Here is a 15,055-nt window from a genome sequence, read left to right as displayed (position 1 = left end):
TATAATTTAAAAGAAAATTATTTTTGTTTCATTTTTAATCACTGCAGTTTACTATAGGCAAGTGTATGACTTTGGCCGTTAAACACCCTCTCAAACCTTTGAGCCGGAGTGGATGCCACTACCATACCACCCTAATTTCCTGTTTCACATTGATTTTCACATGATTTTTGCTTTTCATCACAGCAACTTCCAAACCCCAGTTTCAAACAGATATAATGACATCAAAAGGAATGTATGTAGTGTTAACACTGTGAACTGCCTCAAGCTAGTAGTTCCTGGGGTGTCTAATGAATCTTGAGTACTACTGTATTTGCATTGAAATTTTAAAATATCCTGTTTCACCCATGTGAGTTCACCATGGCACCCCCTAGAGCACCTTGGCATATATTTTGGGAGTTATAACTCTAAAGGAAAATGGAAATTCCTTAAGAATGAAACCTGTAGAGTTCAGGATCTCTTGGAGGTTATTTATAAAAATGTATTTAATGGCTACTGACTGGTATTGTCTCAAATGACAAGTAATTCGAAAATAGGTTTTTAGTGTAATACATTTGAGCTTACAGTTCAGAGGTATTTTAGGTTGTTTATTTATTTAATTATAAACATGAGATGCCGGTCCTTCTGTCTTGATTCATTCTAACCTCTCATCCATGACTTGGTTTCATTCCTTCCCCTGTTTATCCACTGTTGGACCTTACATTGGTAAATGATCTTTTTATCTCCATCCACATGAGTTATTTGCTTAAGCTGGCAGCACTGGACTCCAGTCTAAAATTATTCTGACAAAAAATCTGTTGAGCTACTGTATTAGTACTCATTTTCACATACACACATATATATCACATGCACTGCCTTAAATTTAAATATACATTCACAATTTAATGAGAATACTTTTGAAAATGTATTTTAAAAATAGATCACTATAATCCATCTACCTTTTGTTCTGTAAGGTAATTATGAACAACAATAAAGCCAATATTTACTTCTTCTGCTATCTTATTCTCTTGTTAACTTTAGCTTACTTAATTCAATATCCTTCATCTAGCTTTTATCTTCTTGTTGAGTAGAGACAAATTTTGCCTGTAAGAGATGGTAACTAACAGTAGGGTGAAATGAGAGTCATTGATTATGGGGGAACCAAGGAAATTGCTAAAAGAGTTTGGGTGGTTCTGAATTGTGAACAGATATTTTTTCAGATGGGATCTTAAAAATGACAGAAGTTCAGTAGGCATAAAAGTAAATGAGTTAGATCAAAGATCTTCTTTTATTCAGCCTACTCCTTTTCCTGCTGGGGTTCCCTCTTGCAAATAAGAAATAAATATTGTTATTTCATTGTGTAAAGAGTACTTGTATTACTAGTTCTATTCTATTCTGGAAGTGCATTGTGAGCATAAACTAACAGCCTCTCAGGGTACCTGTGTTATGGAGACACAGAGTATAGTAACTGAGTAATTCTACAGTGGACTCAAGGAGTCTACAGTGTTACTGGGGACAGAGGCTGCACAGGTTTGCAGCACATAAAAAGAAGTACAAGGCAGGGCCTGATGAAATGGTTGAGCGAGTGAGCTAGTTAGTCAGTACTGTGGGAATATGGAAGAGTTAAGAGAATGAGTGTGAGTCCAGGCAGTCATAAAAGTCTCCAAGAAGGTGGGGCTTGGGTACAACCTTAAAGAATGGGTAGAATCTGGTTAGGTGAAGGATGAGGGAGAGAGGGTACCTTTCAGTGGTAGTAGATTTGCCATGGTATGGGATTAAGTGGAAGCAAGAAGCAGGACTTAGCAGAGGCTAGCAAGGCATAAGTTGGGACAAACCTTGACCTCAGTCTGAAAATTAGCCTTTAACTTGTAGATCTAAGAGGGCAACTTTAAAAATGCAACAGGAGGTCAGAGGGTAGAATGGAATCATCATGAAGGCAAGGATTTTTTTTTCTAGTTATTAGAACATAACTAGCTAACCAGCTGTATGTTCTAGTTATATGTTCCTAGTTATAATTCTGGAAAACTATAGGGATTAAATTTTTTTGTTAAATGAATGAATGAGATTAGATGAGAAGAAATTAGACAGTCATAACTAAAGTGATTTCAGTGGGAGTGGAAAGAAAGTGATGAATGCAACAGACCAGACATGAGAGAAAACTCTTAAATACCTAATAAACCTGCAAGTATCCACTGGGAGAGGAGTAAGGAATTAAGAATTATTCCTTCACTCAGCATGGGGACCATACTGAATGCTTACTATATAGAGTGCTGTGCTTGTCACAGGGGCTGCAGAAATTTGGTTCTGTCTATGGGGTGGCTTGTTATTTTGTAGGGGAAGATTGTACCAGGTGAGTTCTAGGATATACACCTAGGTGACTTGGAAAAATGGTGATTAATTTATGTGTTTCTGTCATTGGTTTGATGGGGCAAAGTCACGAAAACAGATGAAAGAGTTTCTGAACCACCACCAGACTGTCAAATAGGCTTTTGTCAAAGACTGGAAATAACCACCATCACTGGGATGTCAGCCTGACTCTGATTTCAGTATGTGGGTTTCCCCTGAGCTTTCAAAAACAGCATAAGCCATTGTGATGTCAGTGTCCTTTAGATCATTGCAGCAATTATAGTTTGATTATTTTTCTTCTAGATTATTGTGCAAGGTCCATATTTCCTGTTGATTATATATTTATGTTTTCCACGCTGTTACTCCCTAGAAATATAGAGAACATCTTGGTGTCACTCTTAGGTCTACTGATTGTTCTATGACCTCAACACATGTATCATTTGGAATAGAGTAAATTGATTCCAAGGTAGTATTTCTTATGATTATGAAAGCATAATAATCCAGGCTGAAACTTGTTACAACAGATATGCACATAACTCTGTTGGAATAATGTTAATTTTCTCCTCCAATAACCATCTATTGATTATTTACTGGAATTTGGAGTTGAGTATAGAGTAAGTTCATCAGTATGCAGCACTAATTCACAAATACACGATAAGGCATTTTAGAGGAAGGAGGAACCTTAATTTGAATTTATTTCCACCATACAATTTTGAGCTCTTATTGTATCCTAAAGGTGGAGAAATAAGCCTTGGGTTTTGCAATATCAAAACGTGGTCAATCTGCTCTCCAAGATTTTCAGTGCCATGGTTAGAGATCCAAGCATGAATGCACAGCATAATAAGTGTCAGCGGTGTAGAATTTTTAAAATTCTGTGGGTTCATAAAGAAGAGATTCAGTGATTCCAGCTGTCAGGACAGGGAAGTATGCACAAATGTGGTGAGATTTAAGGGCACATTTGAAGCATGCATAGGATTTTATTGAACAGAGTGGGAGTAGAGATGAGGAGGGAATTCAGGCTTTGGGCACAAAGATATAAAAAGGCAAGAGAATCTGGAAAGTAATTTAGGATATGTTTTAAAAAGAACAAGTAGTGCAATGGGACTTGGCCGTGGATCACTTTGAAGGAAATGACAAGGGTTTGAAAAAGTGGTCGGAACCAAAAATGTACTACATTAAATGACATATCAATGAAGGTGTATTTTTCTTAGGCATATAAGAGTCACTGAATAGCCAAAACAGCAGAGAGTAATGGTAAGACTTACCTTTTGATAGTGGATTCTAATGGAGATAGAGGTTTTCTTGTCTTTTTTCTAAACTTTTATTATAGATTCAGGGGGATACATATGCAGGTTTGTAACACAGACATGGGTATATTGCATGATGTTGAGCTTTGGGGTACAAATGACCCCCTTATTCAGGTAGTGAACATAGTATCCAATAGTTTTTCAACCCTTGTCCCTTCTTCTCTTCTCACTCTAGTAGTGCCTAGTTTCTGTTGTTATTATCTTTGTGTCCATGATTACCTGATGTATAAGCTCCCACTTAGAAGTGAGGACATGCAGTATTTAGTTTTCTGTTCCTGCATTAATTCACTTAGGATAATGGCCTCCAGCTACATCTATGTTGCTGCAAAGGATATGATTTTACTCTTTTTTTTTTTTGGCTGCATTATATTCCATGATGAATATGTACCATGTTGTCTTTAACAAGTCCACCATTGATGGGCACCTAGGTTGATTCCATGTCTTTGCTATTGTCAGTAGTACTGCAATGAACATGTGAGTGCACATGTCTTTTTGGTAGAATGATTTGCTTTCTTTTGGATATATAGAAAAGAATGGGATTGCTGGGTTGACTAGTAAGTAGTTCCGTTTCTGAACTAATTTTCCTTCCCACCAAAAGTGTATAATGCATTCCCTTTTCTCTGCAGCCTTGCCAATATTTGTTGTTTTTTGACTATTTAGTCAATGGTAAAACCATTCTGATTGGTGTGAGATGGTATCTAATAGTAGTTTTGATTTGCATTTCTCTGGTGTTTAGTGATGTGGGATATTTTTTCACATTTTTTGGCTGCTCATATATCTTCTTTTGAGAACTGTCCATGTTTTTGCCCATTTTTTAATGGGGTTGTTTTCCGCTTGTTCAGTTATTTAAATTGCTTATACAGTCTGGAAAATAGACACTTGTTGGATGTGTATTTGGTGAATATTTTCTCCCATTCTGTAGATTGTCTGTTTGCTCTGTTGATAGTTCCTTTTGCTGTGCAGAAGCTGTCTAGTTTAATTGGTTCCACTTGTCAATTTTTGTTTTTGTTGCAATTGCTTTTGAGGAATTAGTCATAAATTATTTCCCAAGACTGATATCCAGAATGGTGTTTCCTAGGTTTTCTTCTAGGTTTCTTCTAGCTTCAGATCTTACATTTAAATCTTTATTCCATCTTGAGTTAATGTTTCTATATGGTGAAAGGTAGGAGTCCAGTATCATTCTTCTGCATATGGCTAGACAGCTATCCTGGCACCATTTATTGAATAGGGTGTCCTTTCCCTACTGTTCAGTTTTGTCATCTTTGTTAAAGATGAGATGGCTGTACTTGTGAAGCTTTATTTCTGGTTTCTCTATTCTGTTTCATTGGTCTATGTGTCTGTTTTTGTAATAGTACCATGCTGTTTTGGTTACGGTAGCCTTATAGTTTGAAGTTGAGTAATGTGATGCCTCTGGTTTTCTTCTTTTTGCTTAGTATTACTTTGGCTATTGGGCTTTTTCTGATTCCATATGAATTTTAGGATAGTTTTTTTCTAGTTCTGTGAAAAATGATGTTGGTAGATTGATAGGAATGGCATTGAATGTGCAGATTTTTGGGGGGCACTGTGACCATTTTAACAATATTGACTCTTCCAACCTATGAGCCTGGAATTTTTTTTCTTTGTTTGTATCACCTATGGTTGTTTTTAGTAGTGTTTCATAGTTCCCTTGTAGAGATCTTTTACCTTCTTCCTTGGTTAGATGTATTCCTAGGTATTTTATATATATATATATATATATTTTTTTTTTTTTTTTTTTGCTGCTATTGTAAATGGGATTGTTTTCTTGATTTGGCTCTTAGCTTTAATATTATTGGTGGATAGAAATGCTATTGATTTTTATACATTGATTTTTGTATCCCGAAATTTTACTGAAGTCATTTATCAGTTCTAGAAGCCTGAAATTTTACTGAAGTCATTTATAGTTCTCGGAGTCATTAGGGCTTTCTAGGTATAGAGTCATATTGGCCATAAAGAGAGATAGGTTGACTTTTTCTTTTCCTATTTGGATTTTTTTTCTTTCTCTTGCCGGATTGCTCTGGCTAGCACTTCCAGTATTATGTTGAGTAGGCACAATGAGAATGGGCATCCTTGTCTTGTTCCAGTTCTCAAGGAGATTGCTTCTACTTTTTGCCTGTTCGGTATCATGTTGACTGTGGGTTTGTCATAGATCACTCTTACTATGTTGAGGCATGTTCCTTTGATACCTATTTTCTTGAGAGTTTTTATTATGAAGGGATGTTGGATTTTATCAAAAGCTTTTTCTGAATCTATTGAGGTGATCATATGTCTTTTGTTTTTAATTCTGTTTATGTAGTGAATCACATTTATTGATTTATATATGTTGAACCAACCTTGCATCCAGGAATGAAGCCTATTTGATCATAGTGAATTGACTTTTTCATGTGCTGTTGGATTTGGTTTGCTAGTGTTTTGGTGAGGAATTTTGTGTCTATGTTCATCATGGATATTGGCCTGTAGTTTTCTTTTTTCATTGTGTCATTGTCAGATTTTGGTATCAGGGTGATGCTGGCTTTCTAAAATGAGTTAGGGAGGAGACACTTCTTGATTTTTTGAAAATAGTTTTAGTAGGATTGATACCAAGTCTTTTTTATATGTCTGGTAGAATTTAGCTGTGAATCAGTCTGACCTGCGACATTTTTTGGTTGGTAGGCTTTTTATTACTCATTCAATTTTGGAAGTCATTATTGGTCTATTCAGGGTTTTAATTCCTTCCTGATTCAATGTTGGCAGATTGTGTGTTTCCAGGAATTTATTCATTTCCTCTAAATTCTCTAGTTTGTTTGCAAAGAAGAGTTAATAATAGTCTCTGATAATCTTTTTTATTTCCGTGGGATCAGTTGTAATGTCACCTTTGTCATTTCTGATTGGGCTTATTTGGATCTTCTCCCTTTTTTTCTTTGTTAATTTAGCTTGTTGTCTATTGATATTGTTCATCCTTTCAAATAACCAACATTTGCTTTCATTGATACTTTGTATGTATTTTTGGATCTCAATTTCATTCTGTTATGCTCTGATTTTAGTGTTTTTTTTTTTTTCTGATGTTACATTGTCAATTTAAGATCTTTCTAACTTTTTTAAATTAGCCATTTAACACCATAAGCTTTCCTGTTAACACTACCTTTGCTGCATCCCAGAGATTTTAGTATGCTGTGTCCCTTTTTTTAAATTTATTTAAAAGATTTTTTTAGAAAATCTCCTTTATTTTATTGTTTATCCAAAAGTCATTCAAGAGCAAGTTGTTTTCATTTCTATGTAATTGTGTGGTTTTGAGAGATTTTGATACTGATTTCTATTTTTATTCCACTGTGGTTCAAGAGTATGATTGTATGTTTTCAATTTTTTCAAATGTACTGAGACTTGCTTCATGTCTGGGCATGTGTTCAATCTTCATATGTTCTGTGCAAATGAGAAGCATGTTTATTCTGTGGTTGGCGGGTAGAGTATTCCATAGATGTCTGTTAGGTCCAATCGGTAAATGTCAAATTCAAGTTAAGAATTTCTTTGTTAGTTTTCTGCCTTGATCATTTGTCTGATACTGACAGTGGGTTGTCGAAGTCCCCCACTATTATTATGTGGTTGTCTCTGTCTTTTCAGAGGTCTAGAAGTACTTGTTTTATGAATCTGACTACTCCAATGTTGTATGCGTAATATATTTAGGACGTTAAGTCTTATTGTCGAATTCAGCCCATTATTATTATGTATTGCCCTTTTTGGTCCCATTTGACTGTTGCCAGTTTAAAGTGTGATTTATCTGACATAAGCATGACAACCTGGGCTCTTTTCTGTTTTCTGTTTATGTGCTGGATCTTTCTCTAATCCTTTACTTTGAGCCTATGGGTGTCATTACATGTGAGATGGATCTCTTGAAGATAGCATATGAATGGGTTTCGTTTGTTTCTGACTTGCCATTCTGTGTCTTTTAAGTGAGGAGCTTAGACCATTTACATTCAAGGTAATATTTATGTGTGAGGTCTTGAGCTTATCATGAAGTTATTAGCTGGTTTGCTTTGAAATATAAGTTTCTGTTGTGTGGTTGCTTTATAGGGCCTGTGGGTCATGTACTTAAGTGTAGTTTTGTGGTAGCCAGTATAGTTTTTTCATTCCCATATTTAGAACTCCCATAAAGATTTCTTGTAAGGCTGGTCTAGTGATAACAGATGCCCTTAGGACTTACTTGTTTTGAAAGGTTTTTAAAATCTCCTTCACTTACGAGCTTAGTTTGGTGGGATATAAATTTTTTTTTTCCCCCTTGAGACAAAGTCTCGCTCAGTTGCCCAGGCTGGAGTGCAGTGGCACGATCTCGGCTCACTGCAACCTCCACCTCCCAGGTTCAAGCGTTTCTCCTACCTCAACCTCCCAAGTGGCTGGGACTACAGGTGTGTGTCACCACACTCAGCTAATTTTTGTATTTTTATTAGAGACGGGATTTCATTATGTTGGCCAGACTAGTCTTGAACTCCTGACCTCATGATCTGCCTGCCTCAGCCTGCCAAAGTGCTGGGGTTATAGGCATGAGCCACTGTGCCCAGCTGGGATACGACATTTTTGATTGGAATTTATTTTCTTTGAGAATGCTGAAAATAGTCCTTCAATCTCTCTGGCTTGTAAGGTTTCTGCTGAGGGGTCCACTCTTAGCCATAGGGTTCCCTTTTTATGCAATTTGACATTTTTGTTTAGCTGGCTTTAAGATTTTTTTCTTTAGCATTGATCTTGGACAATGTGGTGACTATATGCCTTGGTGATGTTCATTTTGTATAGTATCTGGCAGGTGTTTTCTGGATTTTTTGTATCTAAATGTCTACCTCTCTAGCAAGGTTAGGGAAATTTTCTTGAATTATCTCCCCAAATACATATTCCAGGTTTTTAAATTTTTCTTCTCTCTCAGGAATGCCAATAATTTGTAGGTTTGATCTTTTTACATAATAGCACATTTCTCAAAGACTTTCTTCATTTAAAAAATATTCTCTTTTTTTTATGTATGTGTGTCTGCGTTAGTTCAAAAGACCAGTTCTCAAGCTCTGAAATGGTTTCTTCTGCTTGGTTTAGTCTAGTGATAACGCTTGCAATTGTATTTTGAAGTTCCTTAAGTGAGTTGTCCAATTCTAGAAGCTGTGACTAATTACGTTTTAAGATTCATCTCCTCTTTCATTTTCTGGACTGCTTTAGAAGTTTCTTTTCAATCTTGTGTTGGATCTCATTGAGCTTCCTTGCAATCCATGATTTGAATTCTTTATCTGTCACTTCTGAGTTTCTGTTTTCATTAGGGACCTTTGCTGGAAAGCTAGTGCAATCCTTTAATGGTGTCACTGCATTCATATTTTTCATAGTGTCAGGATTTTTGTGCTTGTTCCTTTTCATTTGGAAATTTTGGCACTTCTAATTTTTATAATTATTTTCACGTTTGTAGGATTTTTTTTCTTTTTCTTTATCTCCCTATCATACCATTGCTATTTTTTTCTTTCTCTTTTCCTTTTCCTTTCTCCCGCTCCATTGGGTCTTTTGGTTTTGCTTCTGTAGCCTTATGTACTTCTTTCTGTAGGTTTTATATTGGGCCGTGCAGTTTGACCTATACGCCAGTAGACAGTGCTTATGCGTCATAGCAGGCTGTGGCCAATGTGACTAGGTATATACTTGATCCTTGTTTACTGGCAGAAGCTCTCTGTTGCCTCAGGCAATGGGCTGATTCTTGGAACGCACAGTTGTCTGAGCTCCCTGCTCAGCCCAGGGGACTGGGGGCCGCAATGGGTGGGGCCAGACCAGGTAGGTTCATCTACAGGTCCCCTAATGACAGGGGCAAGCACCTGTGCTGAGGGAGAATCTGGGGAGCAGCCACCAAGTGCCCAGTTGTGTACCTCAGCATCAAGCTGGGAAATCTCCTTAGCCCCAAGTGCACTGCATGGGAAGGGTAGCAGCCTATAAACCCCTAATCCAAGAGAATAAGTGCTTCAAATGCCTAGAGATCTGCCTGGATGTAGAGCAGAGAGGCTATCCTTGCACCACAATCTCTGCACAGGAGGGGTGGGATGGCTCAGGCTGCCAGTTCCAGTGAGCTGGTGCTCCTAATGGCTGGAGATTTGCCTGGGCATGGAGCACAGAGTGCCTCATTGCCTCATGGTCTATGTTCAGAATAGGTGTGGTGGCTCAGGCTGCTGAGCCAGATGAGCAGGTGCTTTGAATGCCCAGAGATCTGCCCTGGTGTGAAACAGAGTTTGCTTCCCTGCACCAGGATCACTGCACAGGATGAGTGGTGCAGGTCAGACTATTGCTCCAGGTGAACAGGTCGTCTGAATGCCTGGAGATCTGCCTAGCTATGGAGTGGAGAGGGACTTGCTGTACCATGATCTATGTCTGTCGTGGGTGGGGCAACTCAGGCTACTGGTCTAGACAAGTGGGTGCTCTGAATGCCAGGATTTCTGCCTAGGAGTAGAGCAGAGAGGGCCCTGCTGCACCACAATCTCAGGCGAGCAGGCTGGATACCTGCAGATTGGTTCCAGATTGCCAAGCTGGCCCTGCATACAAGTATTACTGCCCAGTAGAAACTGCAGCTTTATCAGCTCTCCTCCTGTCCCAAGGTTGTGACAGAGGAGAACACAATTCCAGCACTTACTACTGAGGGACTTTCCACAGTTCTGGCTGTGGAGACTCCTACGCTGCTCTAGAGTGAGTGCCCTGGTCTCTGGCTAGAGATTAAAATGAATGGCTGCCTTTCTATGCACTTGGATTAAAAATGGCATCCTGATCTTGGTCCTGGGTATGGGAAAATGTCTGCAGCTTTTCCTCAAGTCTTTCCCTCACAATGTCTCCAAGAAACTCTGCAAGTTAGCTCCAGGGCTTGGGAGATACAAAGTGCTTTACCTTATCATGCTTTGCTGGGATCCTCAGTGGAAAGGCAGGTCACAGAAGGAGGCTCTTTGCCTCTCTCATGTACCTGAGCTTCTCTCACTTTTATTAGCTGGATGCCATCAAAGGGGATGTTTGCCCATGTTCTCCTCCCTGGGATTTGGGGTGTCCTTCAATTTGGGTTGTCCTGGTGGATTCCCATTTTCCTTCTTGAAATAAAGCTCACACAGTTGGCCTTTATGCACTATCTTGCTATTTCCACGTGGCTGAGGCATGCTAAAAGGCTCTAATCTACTATCTTGGAAGAAAGAAAAGAAATAGCAGTTTTAAGACTAGGTCACACACTAACATCACCTAGAGATAGCTTAAAAATACAGATTCCTGATCTCTACACAAAAACAACACAATAAAGAATCTCTGAGAAGTGCAACCCAACTAAGGATGGGTATTTCTTAGGCGCCAGAGTGATTTCTTATGCTGCCAGAATGGCAACTGCCTGAAGACTTGTGCTTACATTTATGTTTATATTTGGGGAGAGAGACATTGTTGACAGCCTAGATACTGAGATCCCCATTTAGGGAGCTGCCAGGGGTCCAGGTGAGGAGCAATGAGGGGCTGAGCTGGAGCAGGAGCAGTGCTGGGGGAGAGGATGGGCAGGTACACATTACAGCTGTGATGCTTGTGTGTATTTTTAGCTAAGTCTGTGACACCAAATGGACCATTTCAGGCTGTTGGGACAGAGGGCCAAAGTTTGATTGAATCTAAGGCATGAGGAAGGGGCCATTGAGATCAGCCACACCAAGTTCATTTTATAGATAAGAAAACTGAGTCTCAGTGAGAGAAATATATGTGTGTGAGCCTGTTCTGGTAACCAGTGAGTAAAATTAAGACCACATCTTCTGACTTTTCAAGTTGGTATCTTCTGCTGTGAGATTATGTAAATACTATTGTTCCTGTAGCAATTATATTAACTTTTGTGATTTGGTTGATTGCTCTCCCATTTAACACCCTTCATAGCTGAAAGCTGAATCATGAGCCACATCTACACTGCTATGAAGTGTGTATTTAAGAGCATTGGGGACTTACGTGGTGAAGTGGATTATTTTCAGTGCAGTAATCCAGTGTGACAAAACTTAGTTTAGAAATTCCTCCTGGGCAAAAACTGTATATTTCCAGCACAAAGTATAGAGCTTTAGCCACATTAGCTATTCCATAAGTGTGTGTTGAATAAATGATCTAAAATCAAGGGAAGTTTTTGAATTATAGTCATTTTTTAAACAGTAAATTGAACTATGGTGAATTCATCAGGTCTCTACTTTGCCCAAAAGTAGGCACTCACTCTGAGTCACATGGTTCTCATTTTTTGAATAAGAAACAGCAAAGAGGACTATCAGCTGAAAAAGGAAGGAAACAGTGTGAGTGCTGGGAATGCTCTGATCTAAATGTGACCTCTTGCTGGAATGCCAAAAATATAAACTCTCCAAGTGGGCTGGCTCAGTGACCTCAACATATAAACATCTTTTCTTTCTAGAAACAAGCTGTCTTCTTCTTTCTGATCTAATATACATACATTCACACATACACATGCACACACACACACAAACACACATTTTCCTTTTTGATTCTCTATGAAGGTATATATAGCCTATGTATTGCTTTTTGTATGGTCTTAAAATAACTCTATCATATATTTAAAATGCAAAATCTTTATTCTTCAGGACCGCCTTATTCTACTATGAAAACCTCTGGACAAGCAGATTATTGACTAACCCCTGACTTTGCTCTTCATCTGATTAGATCCTTGAAAGAGATCATAAGACATCCTTTAAAAGCCTAAAGGCCTTGGAAGTTCTGAGTAATCACAGAAGGCTTTTTTACCCTATTTTTCTGAAATGTCATGGCCACCCTGGGCAGTATCAAAGGAGATCACTGTTTGCGCCAGGAATTTAAAAAGAAAAAAAGAAGTTTAAAACTTATTTGGGAAAACTAAAAGTTCATCTGTGAGTTATGTGTCATGTGGAGAATATTTTGCCCCTTTCTTTCATTGACTAGACAACTGTGGGATAAAAAACGCATCTCTGGTATAACAAAATACTGGTATAACAAAAACGCATCTCTGGTATAACAAAAAACGCATCTCTGGCTATGACAAAATACTCTTTTTTCCAGCGGTACTTGCTTGTGCACACAGGCTCACACACTGGGACCAGAGCCCTCAACCTTCATTCATTTTCACTAAGTGCTTAGGGAGCCTTCTCTTACAACTTCAGTGCTACTACCAATGTAAATATAACCATCTACAAAACAGCTTGCTAACTTGAATTAAAACTTACCATCATAAAGTTTTGAGCTCAAAATTAAGGGTAAAGTGTTCTTCTTAGAGATACGTTAACCTGTATTTTCTTAGATACATCCCAGTTTTAGCATTTTACTTTTCCAATAAAAGTTGACTTGTTAAATACACGCTAACTTTGTTTTAATTTATATAACTTTATAAGACTGTTAACATTAATAAATTCCCAAATCAGAATAAAAAGGCTTCGTCTGGTCACATACTTCTATGATTTTGAGTTCAGAAAATACAAGTCTTCATTAGCTCCTGTCTTCAGCAACCATTAGTACACAGAGGTAGAAGTAATAGAATTTTGTTCATTTTTGTTATTCAGCTGAAATATTTATAATTTTTTTTGTCATAAACTCTGATCTGAAACTCTGATTTCAGAACTTGTGCCATATTGTCTTTCATATTTTTTAACATACTGCCAAAAGAGAAGGAAAACTCTAGTATTGACTAGTTTTAAGGTACTATGCTGGGTGCTTTGCATATATTAATTCACTTCATCCACGTGGCAACACTGTGCAGTACATATTATTATTGCCAATTTGCAGATAAGGAAAAATAAACTTAGAATGCTTAAGAAACTTGACAGTATTCAATCAGAAGATTAAGCATCAGAGCAAAATTGATTCCAACTAATTCTAAAACCAATCTTTATCCTAAAAAACAAAACAAAACAAAACAAAAACAAAACTTACTTAGTGTTTTGCTCTAGGAGGGCTTTTCTTATCCAATAGGTTGTAGAGTATTCAAGGGTAGAGACCATCTAGTTCACTGCTGCATTCTGAGCGAGTAGTCCAGAAACTGGCATCAATACAATAGATGTCCAATAAATATCTGTTCAGTCAAATTCAGTGGGATGGTCCTGTATGTGGTCCTGGTATATAAGCCTGCAGAAGAGAGAGTACAAGCCTATACTTTAGTAGTTGAGAGTATTTAATGTTGGTAAAAGACTGTGAGCTCTAGATTCAAACAGCTCAGGTTTGAATTACGATTTCTTAAGCTTACTATCTGTATGATTTGAGAATGTTACTTAGACTAAGTCTCAATTTTCTCACTTTAAAATGGGGGTAATAATTGCACCTTAATGATCACTTATGTAAATCACATTTCTCATGGTTAGTAAACATGAATGAATGGTAGCTAATATATAACCTTTAACTGGACTAGATTGTGGATCCCTTTTAAGCATACTCCATAATTTTGTTATTTATTATGTTTATTGTTTAGAATCTGTCTTGCCATTAAAATGTAATCTCCGTGGTGACAGGAATTTTTATGTTTTAATCAGAGTATCCCAAATATTTTGAACAGTGTTGCCCAATCAAGTGTTCTATACTTATGGAAATGTTTTATTATTGGCATAGTCAATAGGCACTAGCAACATGCAGTTACTGGTCATTTGAAATGTAGCTAGCTAGGGTGACAGAGTACTTGAATTTAAAATTTTGTTTTTTTTTTTTGTTGTTCATTTAATTTAAATCGCCACATGTGGCTACTGGAATACTATATTTGCATAGGTCTAGAATATTACATGGTACACAGAAATTTCTCAGTACGTATTTGTTAAATGAATGAATTCCCTTCTGAAATCAAAAATCAAGAATAAAGCTGCATGATTGCACATTTAGTTCACTCTTTAAAGATAATCAATAAAGATGAAGCATTTTACTGATTGACTTGCTCATCTTGGAGGCTTCATGAAGTTCTAATATGATTCAGTTTGCAATTGTAATACGTTTTTATTTTTATTTCTTTTTGGTGTCAGGTCAAGAAAGATTTGGAAATATGACGAGGGTCTATTACCGAGAAGCTATGGGTGCATTTATTGTCTTCGATGTCACCAGGCCAGCCACATTCGAAGCAGTGGCAAAGTGGAAAAATGATTTGGACTCCAAGTTAACTCTCCCTAATGGCAAACCGGTTTCAGTGGTTTTGTTGGCCAACAAATGTGACCAGGGTAAGGATGTGCTCATGAACAATGGCCTCAAGATGGACCAGTTCTGCAAGGAGCATGGTTTCGTAGGATGGTTTGAAACATCAGCAAAGGTAATATGACTTTAAATAATAAGCTTAATATAAGCAAGGTTCACAAAGAAAATGGCATATAATCATCACTATCTCATAATGATAATCATATGTTTGTTTAGTGATTTGTGATTTCCAGATTGCTCTAAGCTCTTTCTCATGTCAATGCAATGAGTAGGCAAAGCAGGAATTATTGTCT

At 37.5% G+C, this 15,055-nt stretch overlaps 1 protein-coding gene across 1 annotated transcript in view; it reads left to right on the top strand.

Moving 5' to 3' along the window:
- Nucleotides 1-15,055, top strand: part of RAB38 (RAB38, member RAS oncogene family) — a 62,386-nt gene that overhangs the window by 12,776 nt on the left and 34,555 nt on the right. The window contains exon 2 of the mRNA XM_033206017.1: nucleotides 14,597-14,877. Within this exon, the coding sequence (XP_033061908.1) occupies nucleotides 14,597-14,877 (281 nt within the window). The remainder of the gene's footprint in view (nucleotides 1-14,596; nucleotides 14,878-15,055) is intronic.

Source organism: Trachypithecus francoisi, unplaced genomic scaffold (genome assembly GCF_009764315.1).
Source record: "Trachypithecus francoisi isolate TF-2019V2 unplaced genomic scaffold, Tfra_2.0 Lachesis_group8, whole genome shotgun sequence".
Taxonomy (NCBI): Eukaryota; Metazoa; Chordata; class Mammalia; order Primates; family Cercopithecidae; genus Trachypithecus; species Trachypithecus francoisi.
The sequence above is the reverse complement of the archived record's forward strand: the minus strand, read 5'-3'. Positions and strand labels throughout refer to the sequence as shown.